At 58.8% G+C, this 16,878-nt stretch overlaps 2 protein-coding genes across 5 annotated transcripts; one reads left to right on the top strand and one right to left on the bottom strand.

Moving 5' to 3' along the window:
* The first annotated feature begins 319 nt into the window (after window positions 1-319).
* On the top strand, window positions 320-11,597 carry TBC1D20 (TBC1 domain family member 20). Of its 4 annotated transcripts, none has more exons than XM_052783768.1 (8): window positions 320-475; window positions 2,992-3,177; window positions 4,414-4,494; window positions 5,972-6,158; window positions 6,989-7,090; window positions 8,000-8,141; window positions 8,844-9,028; window positions 9,174-11,597. In XM_052783768.1, the coding sequence occupies exons 1-8, from the start codon at window positions 433-435 to the stop codon at window positions 9,427-9,429; spliced, it is 1,182 nt and encodes a 393-aa protein (XP_052639728.1). In that variant the 5' UTR covers window positions 320-432; the 3' UTR covers window positions 9,430-11,597. The 4 variants fall into 4 exon arrangements, with proteins under 4 accessions (XP_052639728.1, XP_052639729.1, XP_052639719.1 ...); XM_052783769.1 differs by lacking the exon at window positions 320-475 and adding an exon at window positions 921-1,084 and having other exon boundaries at window positions 4,411-4,494; XM_052783759.1 differs by lacking the exon at window positions 320-475 and adding an exon at window positions 1,538-2,213 and having other exon boundaries at window positions 4,411-4,494.
* A 1,879-nt stretch (window positions 11,598-13,476) lies between these two features.
* NRSN2 (neurensin 2) lies at window positions 13,477-16,678 on the bottom strand. The gene is made up of 3 exons (XM_052784964.1): window positions 16,052-16,678; window positions 14,723-14,904; window positions 13,477-14,612 (listed from the first exon to the last, which is right to left on the bottom strand). The coding sequence occupies exons 1-3, from the start codon at window positions 16,644-16,646 to the stop codon at window positions 14,229-14,231; spliced, it is 1,161 nt and encodes a 386-aa protein (XP_052640924.1). The 5' UTR covers window positions 16,647-16,678; the 3' UTR covers window positions 13,477-14,228.
* Between the last annotated feature and the right edge of the window lie 200 nt (window positions 16,679-16,878).

Below are 16,878 nucleotides of genomic sequence, written 5' to 3'. Positions count from 1 at the left end.
TGGCAGCGGCACTGGTGGACGTGTTATCTACCCCGACTGCGCTGGGAGGAAGCTGTGCTGTAGAGGTCTAGCGTTTTTGTGGGTTTCTTGTTTTTTGTCTTTTTTTTTTTTTTTTTTTAAATAAAACCGTTGAAACAAACGTCGCGGCCCGGTGAGCGGCGCTGGGGGGGGAAAGGGGGCGACAGCGTGCCGCGCCGTTCCCTCTGCGCATGCGCAACGGCGCCGCGCCCCCTTCTGCCCACGTGGTGCGCCTCAAGGAGCGGCGCCTGCGCATTGGGGCGCTGTGACGCGCCGCCCGCGCGCCGGCGAAGGAAGGGCGGGGGGGAGCGGGCGGGGGTGGGACGGGACCGGACGGCGCGGGGAGCGCGGAGCCCCAGCCCGGCCCGGTCCGGTCCGGTCTCCGGCCCGGTATGCGCCGCAGCGCACGGGAACATGGCCCGGCGGAGTCCGCCGCGCAACGGTGTCGGCGGCCACGGTACGGGCTGGGCCGGGCCTGGCGGGCGGGCGGGTGGGTGGGGGACACCGGTTCCTCTCAGGTGGGTGGAGGGCTGGAGCGCCCCGTGCAGGCGCGGCGGCGCCCCCTAGCGGCGGGGCGGGGCTCGCCGCTTGCGCTCGGGGACGGCGCCGGGGGGGGGGGCCGAAGCCCTGTCGTCCCTCCCCCGGTAACCCTTCCGCTGTACGGGAGCGGGCTGGGGCGGGCGGGGAGCAGCCGGGGCTGCGGTTTGGCCGCTGCCTGACTCGAGGCCGGGCCCTTGAGCTCTCTGGGCTTTGCTTTTCTAGGCCGCCCATCACGGTAGTAACGGGGGGGGGGAGGGGCTCTGCAGCAGCTCCGGGGGCTGGCCCGGCCTTGCGAAGCGTTGTGTAAGCACCGGTGCCCGGTGCCTGCGCCTTGTTTCAGCCCTTGGGCCGCTTCCCTCTCCGGTGCGGGCGGTCATCCATCCCTCTTCGGCCCGCGGAGATCGTCTGCATTCTCCGCAACGCCGGCGGGTGCTGTGCTCGGCTGCTTGTCAGTGAGAAGTGTTCCAGGAGCTGTTTTTAGCCGCGGAAGTAAATAAAAATCCGGTCAGGTGGACCTTTCGTGGCGGTACGGGTTGAGTTACGGTGCGATAAGCCCCCGCGCTGAGCTTATGTTTCTGTCTCTCCAAGCCTAACTGATGCTGCGAGTTAAGGTTTTGTGGGTGCGCAAAAAAGGTTTTGAAATACATTTGTTGTTTTGGGGGTTTTTTTAACTACTTGCAGCTATTGTCCGCTGTACATTTAAACAGCGTAAATATTGGGGAACTTGCCAATAAATTTTAGAAGAGGAGCCCACGATACATGCTCCTTCCTTCATACTACTCCTTAAGTTCTTTGTGTGTGAACAGGAGTTTTTTTTCTCCCATAGGCTTTGTCTCCTCCTTCCCGAGGCTTCGGTACGTGACAGCCCAGTGTCTGCGTGTCACAGGGGACAGGGAACAGCCAGCTGAGCGGAGCTGGTTTCTGTTCACATGCAAATAACTTTGCTTGCACAAGGGGCGGGAAAGGAAATTGTGGTCACTGGGTGAGCGTTAGAAGCTTTAATGCTACCAGGAACTTGGTGTTTGGAGGAGACTTGGAGATCTGTCGTAGATTATTATAGCTTGTTTTCATTCAAAAAGTGTTTAAAAAGGGTACTTTGAGAAGGGACAGCATCTGCTGCTTGACCTACTTAGCGTCTGTGTGTCTGAGCAGCCTGCCATCCTGCCGTTTCCCATTCAGATGCCGCAGAAAGTGGCGTTTCCAGCCCGGCGCTTGCACACAGCTCCGCGGGAGCAGGGAGAGGGCCGGGGCAGCGCCAAGACGCCAGAGGTGCCATGTGGGCAGAGGAATGCACTCCCCGAGTGGAGGGTGGAGTGTTGAGAAACAGCTGTTTCTCCATCAGGATCCTTTTAATTCCTCCCACCCCAAATCCTATTCAGACATGTCCCTTAGCAAAGGAATCCCGTTTGGATCCCAAGAGTGGTTGGATCTGTCGGAAAAGCCTTTAGATAAAGGCAGCGTTTGTGGACTCATCCTGCGCTCCAGCCCTGCGGCTGCTCAGCAAAGCCTCTTTAGTGGACACCCCTCCAGTGTGGGATATCGGATGGCTCTTGGCCACCTCTCTCCTTCCTCACCTGAGGCAGTGGTGACAAATAGCACAATGCAGTGTGAAATAGTGTCCCTTCTCAGCTCCCCAGGAAACACTCCTGTGTCCTGTAAGTGTGTTTAACCCATCTGAAACCAGAGCACCGTGTGGTTTGTGTGTTATTCCGTTCCTTACCTGCACCTGAGCTCATTTGCTCCACAAAACAGTGGTACTTGTTTAATACTGGCTAACCTGCGCGTATAGTAATAGCTGGCAAGTTTGTGTTTGTTGGGAGCGAAGTCAATACGCTTGTGATTTGTTAACTCTGGTATAATTATGTCCTTTCTTGTGACTGAGCTGGAAATGCTCAGACTTCTCCCTAGGACGGCTGCATCCAGGAGCCGCCGTCTAGCTGGGAGTTGGTAGGAACACGAAGTCCTGGTCTTAGGAAACACTTGACACCTCAGCTGGCAGCTGCGTCAGAGAGCAAACAGTTGCAGGATGGCTTTGCACAGCTGTCACGGTCCTGAATGGAGCCATGATCTGTTGGGGAGGATGGGAGCTGAGGGCGAAGGATCTGCTCAGGCAGCAGTGGCGGCTCCCATGTCAGGAGGAGCAGCGGTTGCCTCCCAGGGTGGGAGCAGTGGGGAAGCGGTGGGGGTGCCCTGCCCTGCGAGCCATGATGTGCCCCCGATGGAGCCTGTGGAGATGGGGACAGTCGGCTGGTGGGTCACCCACCAAGGTCATCCCTAGCCTGTCCTGGCAGCCCGTGCGCCGACTGTCCCATGTCATCTCCCTTGTTGTGTGTGCGACATCGCTGTAGGTAGATTTTGCCCCCCTGATCTGAGTTGCTGCCCTCTGTGTGCTTGTGTTGCCTATCAGCTTGCCTCTTTGTGGTCTTCTTACAGACTTTGATTCGAAGAAGAAAAGAAAAGTGGCGGAAATTTATCAGGCTCTGAACAGCGACCCCATCGACGTGGCTGCGCTCAGGCGGATGGCGATCAGCGAGGGGGGGCTCTTGACAGATGAGATTCGTTGCAAAGTGTGGCCGAAGCTGCTAAGTGTTAATACAGATGACCTGCCCCCTCTTCCAGGTATGGAACAGCCTGGATTCGGGTGCTTTGGAAGAACAGCTCGGTGATCTCTGTGCATGCTAGAGGAAGGATTGCAGAGGTTGAAGCACGTGCTTTCTGACCTGCCTTTTCCCTGTGTACATGGGTCCATTTCCCACCAAGCTCGTGTTCGAAGGGGACTCATGCTGCAGCATGACCACCGCAGCTTTGTGCGCTGTGTTGTATGTTAAATGGCAGATTTGGAAATACACAACTTCCTAAAAACAACATTTCCATTGTGCTGTGAGGGTGTTATTATCTTCAGTGACAGTGATGGAAATTAGTTCACTTTGGATGCAGTTGGTGTGGCCCCGAGCAGTTAGCTGGCATGTGTAAGTTCATTTGCAGCAGAAAGTATCAAACTTAATTTTTCTTGCTCCCATGGAGAGGTGGCTGTGCTGAGGCCTGGCTTGGCCGAAATACTTCCGAGGTGCCCCTTCAAGGCATAGATGAAGCAGTTTGTTGCACAAAGCACATGTGGTGTTTGGTCAGAGCAGAAGCAGGGAAAATGACCTTCCTGATGAGGTACCTGCACGGTTTTTAAACCTCAGCACTGCAGAAACTCCAAATCCTGTAGCTTTTACAGTCACTGTCCCCAGGACAGATTTTGTTGTTGTCGCTGAATCTGTAGCCATTCAGAAGGTGCATCCCCCCATGTCAGTCAAGAACGAGGTTACGTTAGGTGATCAGAGCTGCTGGAAGACAACATTTAATTTCACGTGATCGCATAGATCGTTCAGTGTGTGCCAGCAAATTCTTTTCTCTTCTGTTTTAACTATCTTAGCTACCCGTGGGTGGGGTTTTCTTCTGACTTATTTCTATTTACTAAACTATTCTTTGTGGTCTCCACAGCGTATCGTGCCTTGCTGCTGCTCAGCAAGCTTTGAATTGCACAGCAAAATTGTGGAGCAAAGATGTTTCCAGGAGTGCTGGGAATGGTGTCAGTTTAAGCATTTTAACATATGTTGTTTAAAGAAATAGTAGTCTCGTTTCCTTGCACTGAAGTGCTGCTAGTGTCAGAATGCATGGCAGTGCAAGCAAGGGGACAGGGCTGGTGTGTGACGTACGAAGAAGGGGACGTACGATGGGGCGGTGTGTCTGTGCATGCAGCCTCATCCTCCTGCCTTCAGCAGGTTTTCTCCCAGCTCCCTCAGCCAGCTCACTTCCCGGTACCTTTGCACTACTCAGTGTTAATCATGTTCCTCTTCTTCTCAGCAGGAAAGGAGCTGCGAGAGGACAATAAAGATTACCAGCAAGTGTTACTAGACGTGCGGCGATCCCTGCGCCGTTTCCCACCAGGTGAGAGGGGATTCTCCTCTTCCCGCTCTGCGGGGGGATGGTCTGTGCCATGGGGCTCCTCCTGGCTCAGACCTTCCTCAGGGGGCTGCAGTAGGTGACGCTCCGTTGCTCCAAGAGCCTGACTTCTAGAAAGCCTTTTCCTTGTGAGCTTACAGCAGCTTCTTCATGCAGTGGAGCCATTCTGCGGCTATCTGTTTCCTTCAGCTGCCTGTGCTACAGCTGTTTTTTGATGTGGCTCTTCCAACATTACGCTTCCCCCTGCCCCGCTGACCCCCCCTGCCAGCAGGCCAGTACCTCTGAACAGTTGCAGCGCAGAAAGGCTCGGATCCTGCGTGCCCTTCACCTGTTGTGAACTGGGTGAGATTAGGATAGATGGAATGCTTGAGAAATGTACCATTTGCTTCAGTTTATTTTAGACCGTGGTCTAGCTCAGGGGCATGGAAGCAGGTTTGTCAGTGGTGAGAACAATTTCTGGTGTGAAACAGTCTCAAAATTGGGTTCATGCACCAAATTTAAGAGAACTCTGAACCTTTAAAAGCAAAATGTTTTTGCAGTTGTTTAGTTCTGATGGGTGGCTGCTGCCTTGTTGTGCTATTTATAAAACATTTAATCCAGCAGCTAACTCTGCAGAGCAGTCGTTATTTCTGGCCAGAGTCTGCTTCCCCCTTCTGCTGCTTTTATTTTGTGTAAACAGTTGACTTATTCTCTTTCGAGTGCAGATACTGTGTGCAAGCCTGATTCCTGAAGGGTCTGCTAGTACAGACTTTTTTTGCCCTTGAATGGCAGCCTCCTGCCTATTTTTAGACACATTAGTGAAGCAGGGCAAAAGGAGAACTTTGTCATTGCAGGATCTCCGCTGGGACTTGCTGCTTGGCCTTTGGGCATTTTATCTGTTGACAAGGACTGCCAGAAACTGACTGCAGCTGTGCATGGCAGCAACAATGCTTTTCCTGTGACATCCTGTCCCTAAACACATGTTGTTAGCAGGGGACCGATATAAAGTTGTGGCGATGGAGGCCTCGCAATCTGATGCAGTTGGCTCAGTTTCTGTGAAAATGGATCCTGTTTAATTTTTTCTAGAACCCCTGGGAAATTAAAAATTATTAAAATGTCCTTAGCAGTGCTGGATGAGCAGCGCAACTCGCTCTCCGCAGCACTGTACAAACATCAGTAAACCCTGCTCCCGTCCTCCACGGCAACTTCCTCACAGTTAGGGGCACTGCAACTCCAAAGATGAAACAACCTAACAACTGGCTGCCTTCCCCTGGGCCATCAGAGTTTTGGGGGCAGGATTAGGGCTTGGTTTACCTTTTCTGCTAGTTTTACCCCCCTCCGCTTTGCACCACATCCCTTGGGATCAGGCAGGTTGGTAAAGGCATATGTCCTCTCCTTGCATACTGCAGCCGCACTCACTCCCATGGCAGGTGTCAGTAGGTGACACAGCCTGTCCCACTGCCACCTGGTGCTGTCCCCACAGGGATGCCTGATGACCAGAGGGAAGGCTTGCAGGAGGAGCTCATTGATATTATCCTCCACGTCCTCAAGCGCAACCCCCAGCTGCACTACTACCAGGGCTACCACGACATCGTGGTCACCTTCCTCCTGGTGGTGGGTGACAGACTGGCCACAGCTCTGGTGGAAAAGCTCTCGACGCATCATCTCAGGTACTCAGCAAGCTCGGCTGGAGATGAGGAGCCACCTGCGTGTCCTCAAGCTGTGGGGACACCTGGGCAGATGGGGCTGGCCTGGAAGGGGAGCCTGGAAGGCAGAGCCTTGGGTTAAGGCCGGCTGCCTGTCATGTCCATACCCACAGGGGTGCTGTGAGAGAGCAGCGTGACCACACGATAGCACGTGGCTTTGCAGGGAGTTGTGCTCTGGGGAGGGGTTAATTGAAGGCTGTCAGTTAATTTGTAGCATCTCTTGAAGTTGAAAAAGCCAACGCACATGCATTATTCATAGTTCTCTGGCCATCTCTGCTGTCAGGGCCTCTCCGGCTCTTGGGGGCTGGCTCAGCACAGTGCCTCCCACTTGCCTTATACAGCCCTGGGCAGTTTTGCACTGAAAGGGTGGTCTGTACAGCCACTGTCCTGAGCCCCTAAGTCAAGTGGCTCTCCAATTTGTGCACTGAAATGAGAACAAGCCTTCAGCTGGGGAGTGGTTCGGAGAGATTCTCCTTCCTCTCCCAGACAGGGAGTTAGGTTCTGGGTGCTGGAAAGGCTTTATGGTTCATGCATGCACTGCAGCAAAATAAGAAGCGTCAGCTGACACCAGCGTGATTGTCTGGGTCCGGGTTTTCTGTGCAGATCAGCCCTGCGTGTCCCAGATAGGTAGGAAGGGGGCTGTCCCAAATAGACAGAATTCCTTGGGGCTGGGGGCCGCCCTGCCAGCAAAGCTGTTTATTGCAAGTACGTTTATTTACATTCTGGCTGCCTCCCTTGAGGGAGAGCTCACTGATGTGGTTGCTTGACGGAGCTTCTTTTAAATCTTTCCTCAGGGATTTTATGGACCCAACGATGGATAATACCAAGCACATTTTAAATTACCTGATGCCCATCATAGACCAGGTGAACCCTGAGGTGCATGACTTCATGCAGAGGTACGCTGACCTTCCCTCAGAGCCTCCTAGCTCTCCCCTGCCCGTCTCATGTTACTGTTCATGGGACCATTTGCACCAGCATGTCCCCACCATCACAGTGGCTTCCTCAGAGTGAGTCAACAGCTGACCCATAGCTAATGGTGACAGTCCAAAGCCATGTGGCACTCTGCTTCTGAGCAAACCCAAACCTATGCTGCCTGTCTTGAAGGGTTTTAAATGGTGTCATCTTCACCCCAGTGGTCCGCTGTCCATATTGGAAAGGCTGGGGGGTTGCAGACGGTGTCGTACAAAGCTGCCACAACTGCTTCACGTGCCCGGTTTTGTGGCTGCTGTCACCTTCCTGTAGCTTGTTGCTAGTTCTGGGGATAATTCCCAGGTTGTGCAATAGGGACACACAAGTGTAATCCGGACAGAATAAAGCAGAAGCAGGAAGGTAAGTGGGAAGGTTCAGTCCAGGGTCATTTTCTGGGCAAGTGTCCCTGTTACGTTTCATGGCCAGGATATCTTTGGGTACCAAGCTTGATTAGAAACTCCCAGAAGTTAGTAAGCCTTTAGGGTGGAAAGGAACCTGAAAAGCTGACTGTGCTGCAGGACTTCAGGTGTCCTCAGGTCAGCATGCCAGATAGTGATGTGGTACGTCACATGTTCAGGTTCTCCTGAAAGCAGACCGTTTGGACCTCTAGTGTGGACCCCACAGGATGCGAGATGAGTAGCGGCAGCACTTTGCCTTGGGATTCTATCAGAGGTACAGTTCATGGATGTAGACTGAGCTCTGAATGTTCTGCCAATAGCCAGGTCTATCTCCCTTCCTAGCATGGAGGTGCGGTGCAGGGATTGCCCAGGAGCATTTCAGCCCTGTTTCCAAGCTGCTGGCAGCAGCTGATCTAACAGCACTTTCTCTCTATGCAGTGCGGAGGTGGGAACCATCTTTGCTCTCAGCTGGCTGATCACCTGGTTTGGGCACGTTTTGTCTGACTTCAGGCACGTCGTGCGATTATATGACTTCTTCCTGGCTTGCCATCCACTGATGCCCATTTATTTTGCTGCTGTGGTAGGTATTGGCCAGAGTGATAGGGGGATAACTGAAGTATTGCAAGGTGCCGGTAGTTTGGAGCTGCAGAGGGGGGCTGGCAAACCCAGTGCTGCTGCTGTCCCCAGCTGCACCCTGCTCTGCAGGGGACCCTGAGGCCAGCAATGTCCTTGGCAATGGCAGAGGGCTGCTAGGATCCAGGATTGCTCAAGGCAGCCTGGGGGTGTCCAGATCTGCAGGCTGTTCCAGTTCAGTGCTGTGGAGGCAGCATAACCTGGTGTTCTCTGCTTTCATGTGATGGCCCTGCTTCTGGGCACTTGCTTGGGTGCTGGGGAGCTTGTCTGGCTGGGGGCAGCCCTGTGCTGTGCATTAATCTGCCCTTTCTCCTATGGGAGGTTCAAACGTTTGAGGGCAAGTCATGGAATCAAGCCCTGCTGAGCTTCTGCCCATGTCTCTGACCCGCCAGTAGCAGGCTGTGCTCAGGAGACAGACCTAACTACCCAGGAAGGGGCTTTCCACAGCCTCAGAGTCTCGGGAAGGGTTTGGCATTTCTTTTCCCAGACAGGGAGTGCTTTGCTGCAATGTGTCCCCTTGAGGAACGGCAGGTCCTTCAGCTGGAAGTGAAATGTTTTTCTCTTCTGGCTTTGAAGTGAGTGCCAGCAAGGGACAAGGAGTCATCCCCGCTTCCCTGGCTGTCCTCAGTGTTCTCGCTCCTCTCTGCAGATCGTGCTGTACCGGGAGCAGGAAGTTCTGGACTGCGAGTGCGACATGGCCTCTGTCCACCACCTCCTGTCCCAGATCCCACAGGACCTTCCTTACGAGACTCTCATCAGCAGAGCTGGGGACCTTTTCGTCCAATTCCCACCATCCGAACTTGCCAGGGAGGCAGCTCAGCAGCAGGCTGAACGGTGAGTGCAGGGCAGCCCATGTGCACATGTGTTCTGTACATCCTCTTGCCAGGTCTTCCTTCCTCATGAAGATCTTCCTCCCTAGCAGGAGGCTGGTCCCAAAGGCGAGCTGGGGAAACTCCTTGACCCGTTTCTTCTCTTGCAGAACTGCGGCTTCCACTTTTAAGGACTTTGAGTTGGCGTCAGTGCAGCAGAGACCAGACACTGTGTTGAGGCAACGCTTCAGGGAGCGGCTCCGAGGGGAGGAGCGGACAAAATCCATCTTGACAAAGCCAAGGACCAACCGCTTTGTCAAGCTGGCGGTGATGGGGCTGACAGTCGCGCTGGGAGCAGCTGCCCTGGCCGTGGTGAAAAGTGCGCTGGAGTGGGCACCCAAGTTTGAACTGCAGATTTTTCCCTGAAGCCAGAGGAAGGACCTTCCCTGTCACTGTGTCCTTCCCTGGCAGGAAGGGGTGATGTTTGATGAAAGGACGTGTCTGGAAACGACCTGTCTGAAGATTATTTTTTATTCTTGCTGCGTCCCGTGACGCTTTTGGCCTTTGCAACAGAGACTGATGGGAACCAGCCCAGCAGGATTGTACCCCACACCGACGCTCACCTTGTTCTCTCCTGCCTGTGCAGGGGTGAGCAGGTGGGCACTGCCGCCATCTCGTGAGGAACTGAAGGTACGGATGAGTCAGGCTCTTCAGGCTGTGCACAGGTGACTGTACGAGCGGAGAGCCGTGCATGGGCTATGCTGAAACAATCCCGCGTTCTCTGTTGGGGATAATTAGTGGGAGTGAGGGCAGATCCTCGCCTGGAGGAGAGTGTCATGGCAGGGTTTGGCTGGGTGTGTGCATGTGTAGGGGCGAGGGGCTGTTACACTCCTGAGGAACAGGGCAGCCCTCTGGCTCAGTATCACTCCCGTCTGCAGGCTGCCAGCACACTCCCCTGTCTGCATTCAGCTTTGCTGGTGGTCCGATCCTTCCCTTTCCTATAGGCAACCTCTGAGTAGACCCAAACCTTTCACTCCTGCCAGCGCCCTGCCATGAGATTTGTCTCCAGCATGTAACACTCCATGGCTCCTTTTGCTTCCTCATCTTTGCAGCCTGCTCTGTTTACAGAAGAGAAGGGCAGGGGACGGGAGCAGACCTGCGGGACTGCCAGAGGGAGCTTAGCTCTTGGTTGCTGGGGCTCCTTTGCTGGCAGTAGCACGGTTGTATCTTGGGTCAGCAAGGTGAGAGATGAGTGTCACTCACCCTGCACGAGGTATGTGCTGTCATGTGCCAGGTCACATCACCACAAGTGTTAGCGGCACCATAAACGCCCATTGCAGACTTTTTTACAGCTCTGGAATCAGGCTCTAATGCGGAGAAGGCTTTTTCCACCTTGTGAAACATTTTGCAGTAGGAAGTCTGTCTTAAATCTCCCCCACGAGCTGATCGGACTTCATGGTCACCCCTTGGAATAATGCAAATGAGGGAATTTCCCAGAAAGGCCAGCCCCAACCCCCACGTACCTTCTGTCTCCCCACCCAGTCCCGTTAACAGTCCTAGCACTTCCTGCCCTCTGAGCTAAGCATCAAATTCTAGGCAACTCGGTGTCCCACTGAGACAAAGCCAATAGACACTATATGCCTCTACCTCTCCCCTGAGCTGCTAAACCTCCCGCAAGTGCCCTTACCTGTCCCTTACGGCTCCCACCCAGCTCCCCTGCCATTGCTGTGTTGTGCCCAAAGCCATCTGTGCCATGCCCAGGGGCTGCACGCCTGAAAATCAGGTGTTGGTTGAAGAGTTACAGATTTCTGGATAGGGAAGAAAACTCGTGCCCTGCAAGACTCAGCACCCTCCTGTCCCAGCCCCCTGCCTGTCGGTTCATAACTGCCTCTGGGTAAGTTCTGGTTTGCCCTGTGGGCCCTCGCTCTCAGAGGGGCCGTGCCTTTCTGGCCGGAGGGTGTGCGGGCAGTCATCATGCCTGACCTGTTTTTCCATAAAGCTCTGAGCAGAGGAGTTTCCTTTGCCTCTGCAGGCTGAAATCCGGAACGTGTGAATCTGCTCTCGCGCAGGCAGGCCAGCGAGACCTGTTCCCTCTGCCGCTTGCTGGTGCCAGCGGCTGGCTCGTGCCAGGGCTGTCTGTGCCGTTGGTGAGAGCCGGGGGCTGCTCACGGGTCTCCTCTCCCAGCGTGGTTGAAGGCAGAGGCTGTTTCTGGCCCCTCAACACCTCCCCGGGGCAGCAGCGGTGTGGGGCAGAGGGCTGGGTGATTTAGCACTTTAGAAACTTGTGGTGCAGGAGAGTCTGTGGTGACCTGGGGATGCTGCCGGAGGTCCCAGGACCCCTCTGTACACTCCCCTGCTGCCCTGAAGGAGGGGATGGCTGGAGTCCCCCCACTGGGGGGGAAGCCCCTGCAGCCCCCCCGCTCTCTGGCCATGATGCACTTTAGTTCTTGCGTTGTCCCCAGGGGAGGAAGGGCCTGGGAGGACATGGTCGCTTCGGGTGCTTCAGTTACTCTGTACAAAGACTTATACGTACCCGTGTAAATGCAGATTTGTACAAACCATTTAACTGTAAAATAAACAGTTACTAAACACGCTTCCTTCCCTCCCCCTGTGCTGGCAGGGGCCGTGGCGTGGGGCCGGGGGTGCCAGATCTGCTCTCGTGGCACCCCGTGGCCCAGAGCTGGCACATCCCCGCAGCGACCACGCCGGCTCTGTGGTCACCGACCCGCGTGGCCTCACACCCGGCAGCCCCATGGGAAGAGAAGCGGGAGCAGAGCCAAACGGCTCTTGCGTGCCCCGGTTGCTGTTCTCCTTCTATCTGCCTACCTTTGGTTAAACGCCAGGACTTGCGCGTGCCGTCGGCTCTCTGGGGTGTCCCCCCCCTCATCAGCGGCACGGTGGGCAGAGCGGGGCTGGAAATAGCCTGACCTCCCGGCCCCTTTTGCACCCTGGGACGGGCGCCTGGCTGCAGGAGGAGATCCCGGGCATGGTGCCCATCGGCAGAGGCCTGGCCATCACCACTTCCCCCGTCCAGTAGCCGGGCACGCTCTGGTGAGCCGGTGTGACGCAGCCGCCTTCCCCGGGCTGGGAACAGGCTTTGCTGGGTGGCACGAGGCTGGCGGCCGTGTTTACTGGATCGGGCTGGGGTTATTTTTAGTTCCCTGTGGCTTCCCTTCTGGGACCAATTTTCTCAATAGCACTCAAAGCCCTTTGGGAGGGAGGCCCGCAAGGTGTGGAGGGCTGCTGGGGGCTCAGCGGGGTTTGGGGGGACAGAGGGCAGGCAGTGCTGGGGTTTTACAGCAGAGGGAAGCCTGGAGAGCCAGCAAAGCACCGTTCCTTGCACCATGTGCCTGTTACTGCGTTAATGTGATGCCCAGCTCTGGCACACTGCTGGGGTGGGTGCCGTCCCTGGAGCCCCGGGCAGCTGCGGCCTATTTGGGACTCAGCAGAGAGAACAGCCCACAGGGAAATGTCGCATGTCTTTTATTTACCCAAAAAGAGCACAAATGGGGAAACGGTGGTCTGGGTCCCTCCCAGCTGTGGATGCAGCGTGGCACGCTGTGCATGTGCAGGCTGGGCACAGCTTGGCACGGCTCAGCACCGTGCTGAGGGTGGGGGCCACGGCTGTGTTTCCCCCCACCCCGTGCCTGCTCTCGGCCATCACAACTTTGCCGGTGGCACGGTCTCCCGGTCTCCGAAGGCACAAGGTTGGGCACCCGGAGCTGACGGCGCCCACGGAGCCCTCCCAGCAGCATCCTGTCCCGCGGCTCCAGCAGGACATACAGCCCGATCCACCACGGCCAGCAGTCCGGGGTCACCGTGCGTGGGGACGGCACATGGGGCTGGGGACGCGGGGACTTCGGCCTCGCCAGCTCAGGGCTGTCCTGGAGCTATTCCAGCTGCTTCCACTAAGCTGGATCCGGGCTGGGCTTGGCGGTCACCTGCTCCCATCCCATCCCGTTCCTCCAGGATGCCGCTGTGAGCCCAACTGCAACATCCCAGCCTGGCCTAGCTCCCCTGCCTGCCCTGCTCCACCACCCTCCCTGTGCATGACCAGTATCAGCACCCCACAAGGGCATGGAGACGAGCCCTTCTCCCACTCCCCGTACCCCCCTCGCCCTCCCGCCCTGGTCCCCAGCTGAGGGGACCGCTGCCCCTCTCCTGCTGTGCCTGAGCCGAGCCGGTGTGACTGGATCCAGCCCAGGGTTACTGGAGGAGCTGCTGGGTGCTGCCAGCCAGGTCCCTCCACCCTGGCTCTGCCACGGCATGTCATGCAGGATGTACTAGTGTGCCAGGCCACCGGTCCACAGGAGCAGCTCGGCTTTCTCAAGGACATAGGGCCAGATTTTGGGGCCCTGGCACCCCCGTGGTGCCCACTGCAGCCGGCCTGTGCCAGCAGTGGGTGGAAGCCCCCAGGGTCATGCTGGCCCGGGATGCAGGGTGTGCTGCACAATGCTTGCACATTGCAACACACGGGTTGCTGCGGGGTGATAAATAGCCCTGGTGGGTCCCGGCCTCAGGGAGACATGCGACAGGAACCTCTCCGCACTGGGGAGCACGGGCAGCCCCGGGGCGAGCGGCAGCGATGCCCCTGGGGGCTTCAGGTGGTCTCTGCCCCCACAGTGACGCTGGTTCCTTAGCACTGCCCGCTGGTGCAGCGAGGACCCTCCTGCCCAGATGCAGCAGCACCCTGGGGTGCAGGGGTGTCCCAGGGGAGCTGAGATGGTGGTGGCCAAGGCAGGAGGTGCACAGGGCTGTGCCGGGCTGGCAGCAGAGGGCACGTGGCCCCACGTGCCCCCCGGGTGCCCATGGCTGTGCTCAGCCACCAGCAACAGCCTCAGCAGCCTCCAACAGGGAAACTGGGCCAAATAGTTTCGTTCCCGGGTTCTGATACGATTCCATGCCAAACCGAATGAGGTGCTGCCAGTGGCGGTGGCTGCCACACAAAAACCCGGCGCTCGCGGGGTTTCTGACGCAGACACAGCAACGGCCACCGAGCCGCCAGCGAAGGGATTTCTTGGCATCTTTAGTGAGCAGTGGCAGCTGTGGAAGCCGGGGTGCGGGGGCCGCAGGGTGGGGGGGACGATGGGACGTGGCAGCTATGCCGGGACTGAGCCGGATGCTCCGCAGCGCCTGCTGCAAACCAGCTCCAGGTGATCCAGCCAGCTCCCGGGGTGCAGCACGGCTTGGCCCTGTGCCGGGCATCACCCGTCGCCTCCCCGGCCTTAGGTGTCCCACCGGGGCTGGACACCATGAACGCGGGAGACGCCGAAGGACATCGCCGTTCCCACCGGGGCGAAGGCGGTGGGGGGCCGTGGCGGGGGGCTGCCGCACAGGATGGGCGAGAGCTGCTGCTCCTCTTCCCGGGGGCGACGTGGGGCCAGCGCACAGGAGAGGAGCCCGATGGCACCCAGCGCCCCGGCCGCCACGCACAGCGCCATGCCCACCAGCCGGCACGTCCCCAGCGCGTGGTTGTACCGCACCGCCTGCACGTCCAGCACCATGAATTCCTCCTCCCCGATCCCTTCCAGCTTCGGGGGCACCAGGGAGACGGCAGCCAGCGCGGCGGCTCCCACGAGCAGGAACAGGGTCCCCGTGGAGAGGCTCACCTGGGGACAGGGCCACCCAAATGCCGTGGCGGGATGCACCCCGCACAGGATGTGGGCAGGGAGTGCATCTCTGGGGGGAGGTGGGAGGAAGGGTTTTCAGCATCTCTTACCTTCCAGATGAGGGGGGCCCAGGCTCCGTGGGGTGAGGATCCCTCCCCATCCCCGTCGGGGCTGGCCCCAGTGCAGTCCTCGTAGAAGAGGTGGAGGTAGGAGCGGACCCCGTACCACTTCCCCTGCACCACGCTGGGCCCGCGGCCGCAGCTGCAATTCGGCTCACGGGTGGGCATCGGGCCTGGGGGGGCACAGGGGGGCCGGACCAGGCTGTGGGGAGGGCGACAGGACCCTGAGACCCACAGCCACTGCCCTCCTGCAGCCGCAGCACCCGCAGGGCTGAGTTGGCTCCTGCCCTCGTCCCAGGGTGCAGGGCGGAGGACAGGGCACCAGTGCTGGATGCATGCAGGGGCCATTGCCTGTTTTGGGGACCACCAAGAGGGACCCCAAGAGCTGCCCCCCCCCCAGAGCTCTGTCTTGGCCGCCAGGACCCAGCCAGGGCAGCGAGGCTGAGGCCACATCCTGGGGGTGACTGAGAGCATCGCTGCCCTTATCCCAGTGGGGCTTCCACACGGGATGGAGGAAGGGAATCCCCCTGCACCGCGGGGGACCTGCCCATCCTGGGCCGGATCCAGACCCGGCACAGCCCCAGCACGGCTCCCGCCACCGTGTTGGCAGGATCAGGCCCAACATCAGGCCATCCGCAGCCACCCAATCGCCGGCGATGGGGAAGGAGGGGCGGTGGCGGGGAGGGATGCAGCCACCTTTGGGGTGGCCAAGGGGCTGCTGCCTCGTGGGGACACAGGGACACGGCCACCCTGCTGCGGGGATGGGGCCGCGGCGTCCCCTCCCTGCCACCTGCCATGGGGTATTGCCATGGGAACTGCCTGCTCAGCCCTTGCCAGGGCGGCCCCGCAGCCTGGCGTGTGCGTGGGGATGTGTGCGGAATGTCAGCCCGGAGGAGGGTGAGGAGGGGGGAACCGGGACCCTTTCGGTGCCGGTCGCGGCACTGAACAAAGCCCTGCGCCAGAGAGGCTTCGCGGGGGGTGGCAAACGTGCCGCCCACGGGACTGGCTGTCCCCCAGTACATCCCCAGCCCCTCTGCCCCAGCCTGGGTGTCCCTGAAACTGGGGACGTGTTTGTCCCCCCGTCCTCACGCAGCAGCAGGGCCCTTCTTGCATGCAGGGGTCTGGGGGAGTCCCAGCCTGGTGCTGCCACAGTTTGGAGGGGGGGAGGCTTACCCTGGGGACCACCCTGCTGTGTCCCTGGTGCCCATCACTTTACCCCCCACAAGGCCGCCCTCATCCTCATCCCCCCATGTGTCCCCACATAGGCTCACCCCTGCCCACACCCCTGCCCCCCCCAAGCCCTGCCTGCTCCCCGCTTACCTCTGGGGGGGGCAGAGGCTTTAGCACATCCTTCCCCGTCCCAGTGCTGTCCCCAACAGCAGTCCTTCTCCTTTCCTTGTGTCCGGGAGGGAATCCCACGGCACCGTCCACCGGTGGGCAGCCAGCACCCGGCTTCAACGTCCTCCTCCCAGGGACTTGGGGTGGGGATGGCAGGGGGGGCTTTGCCGGGGCTGGGGGGGGAGCGGGCAGAGCAGGTCCCTGCTGCCAGGCCAGGAGCCGCCGCTGCCTGCGGAGCCAGCACAGATGCTGCGTGCGGCCGCTGTGCGTGACTCAGAGCCAGGCCGGCAGCGGCGTGCGCACGTGCCTGCGCGGGCAGTGCCAAACACCGGGCACCGGGCACCCAGCCCCGCGTGGCCCTGGCCGGTGGCAAGGTCAGGAGGGCAGCGGTGATGGCCGGCGAGCCGGGCCAGACCCACGGGCCTCCCTGCTCCTGGTCGAGCCAGGCAGTGTCCTGCAGCCGGGGGGGTCTGTGCCGTCGTGCCGGGGCATCGCTGCCCCCATGGCTTTGGGGCACCCCGGAGCCCAGGGTGGTGCTGGGTGCTGGCCCAGAGGCGGTGCAGCCCTGTGGTCCCATGGGGCTGGGGGGTCACTGAAGCACAGCCACCTCCCCGGACACCTCCACGCTCCCTGGGGGCAGCCAGGTCCCCAGAATGCGGCGGGAGGGGCTGGTGGTACCCGGTACCCAAGGATGCTCCGGGCTCCCCTTGTTGCCGTGGCAACAGCAATGGATGGGAGGGGGGGTGTGCGTGTGTATGTGTGTGTGTGAGACGCAAGCATCGCGTGGCCCCCCCCCCCCCGAGCCCTCC

The sequence above is a fragment of the Harpia harpyja genome, chromosome 1, assembly GCF_026419915.1.
Source record: "Harpia harpyja isolate bHarHar1 chromosome 1, bHarHar1 primary haplotype, whole genome shotgun sequence".
NCBI classification, from domain to species: domain Eukaryota; kingdom Metazoa; phylum Chordata; class Aves; order Accipitriformes; family Accipitridae; genus Harpia; species Harpia harpyja.
The sequence above is the reverse complement of the archived record's forward strand: the minus strand, read 5'-3'. Positions and strand labels throughout refer to the sequence as shown.

What these genes read in the sequence shown, in the direction of transcription:
- TBC1D20 (XM_052783759.1), top strand. Translation starts at nt 1,847, where the DNA reads ATGCACTCCCCGAGTGGAGGGTGGAGTGTTGAGAAACAGCTGTTTCTC. An exon ending in AGGAAACACTCCTGTGTCCT is followed by an intron (nt 2,214 to 2,991) that starts GTAAGTGTGTTT and finishes GTCTTCTTACAG; the next exon opens with ACTTTGATTCGAAGAAGAAA. An exon ending in CCTGCGCCGTTTCCCACCAG is followed by an intron (nt 4,495 to 5,971) that starts GTGAGAGGGGAT and finishes CTGTCCCCACAG; the next exon opens with GGATGCCTGATGACCAGAGG.
- NRSN2 (XM_052784964.1), bottom strand. Translation starts at nt 16,646, where the DNA reads ATGGGACCACAGGGCTGCACCGCCTCTGGGCCAGCACCCAGCACCACC. An exon ending in AGCCTCTGCCCCCCCCAGAG is followed by an intron (nt 14,905 to 16,051) that starts GTAAGCGGGGAG and finishes GTGCCCCCCCAG; the next exon opens with GCCCGATGCCCACCCGTGAG. An exon ending in GGGCCCCCCTCATCTGGAAG is followed by an intron (nt 14,613 to 14,722) that starts GTAAGAGATGCT and finishes CCCTGTCCCCAG; the next exon opens with GTGAGCCTCTCCACGGGGAC.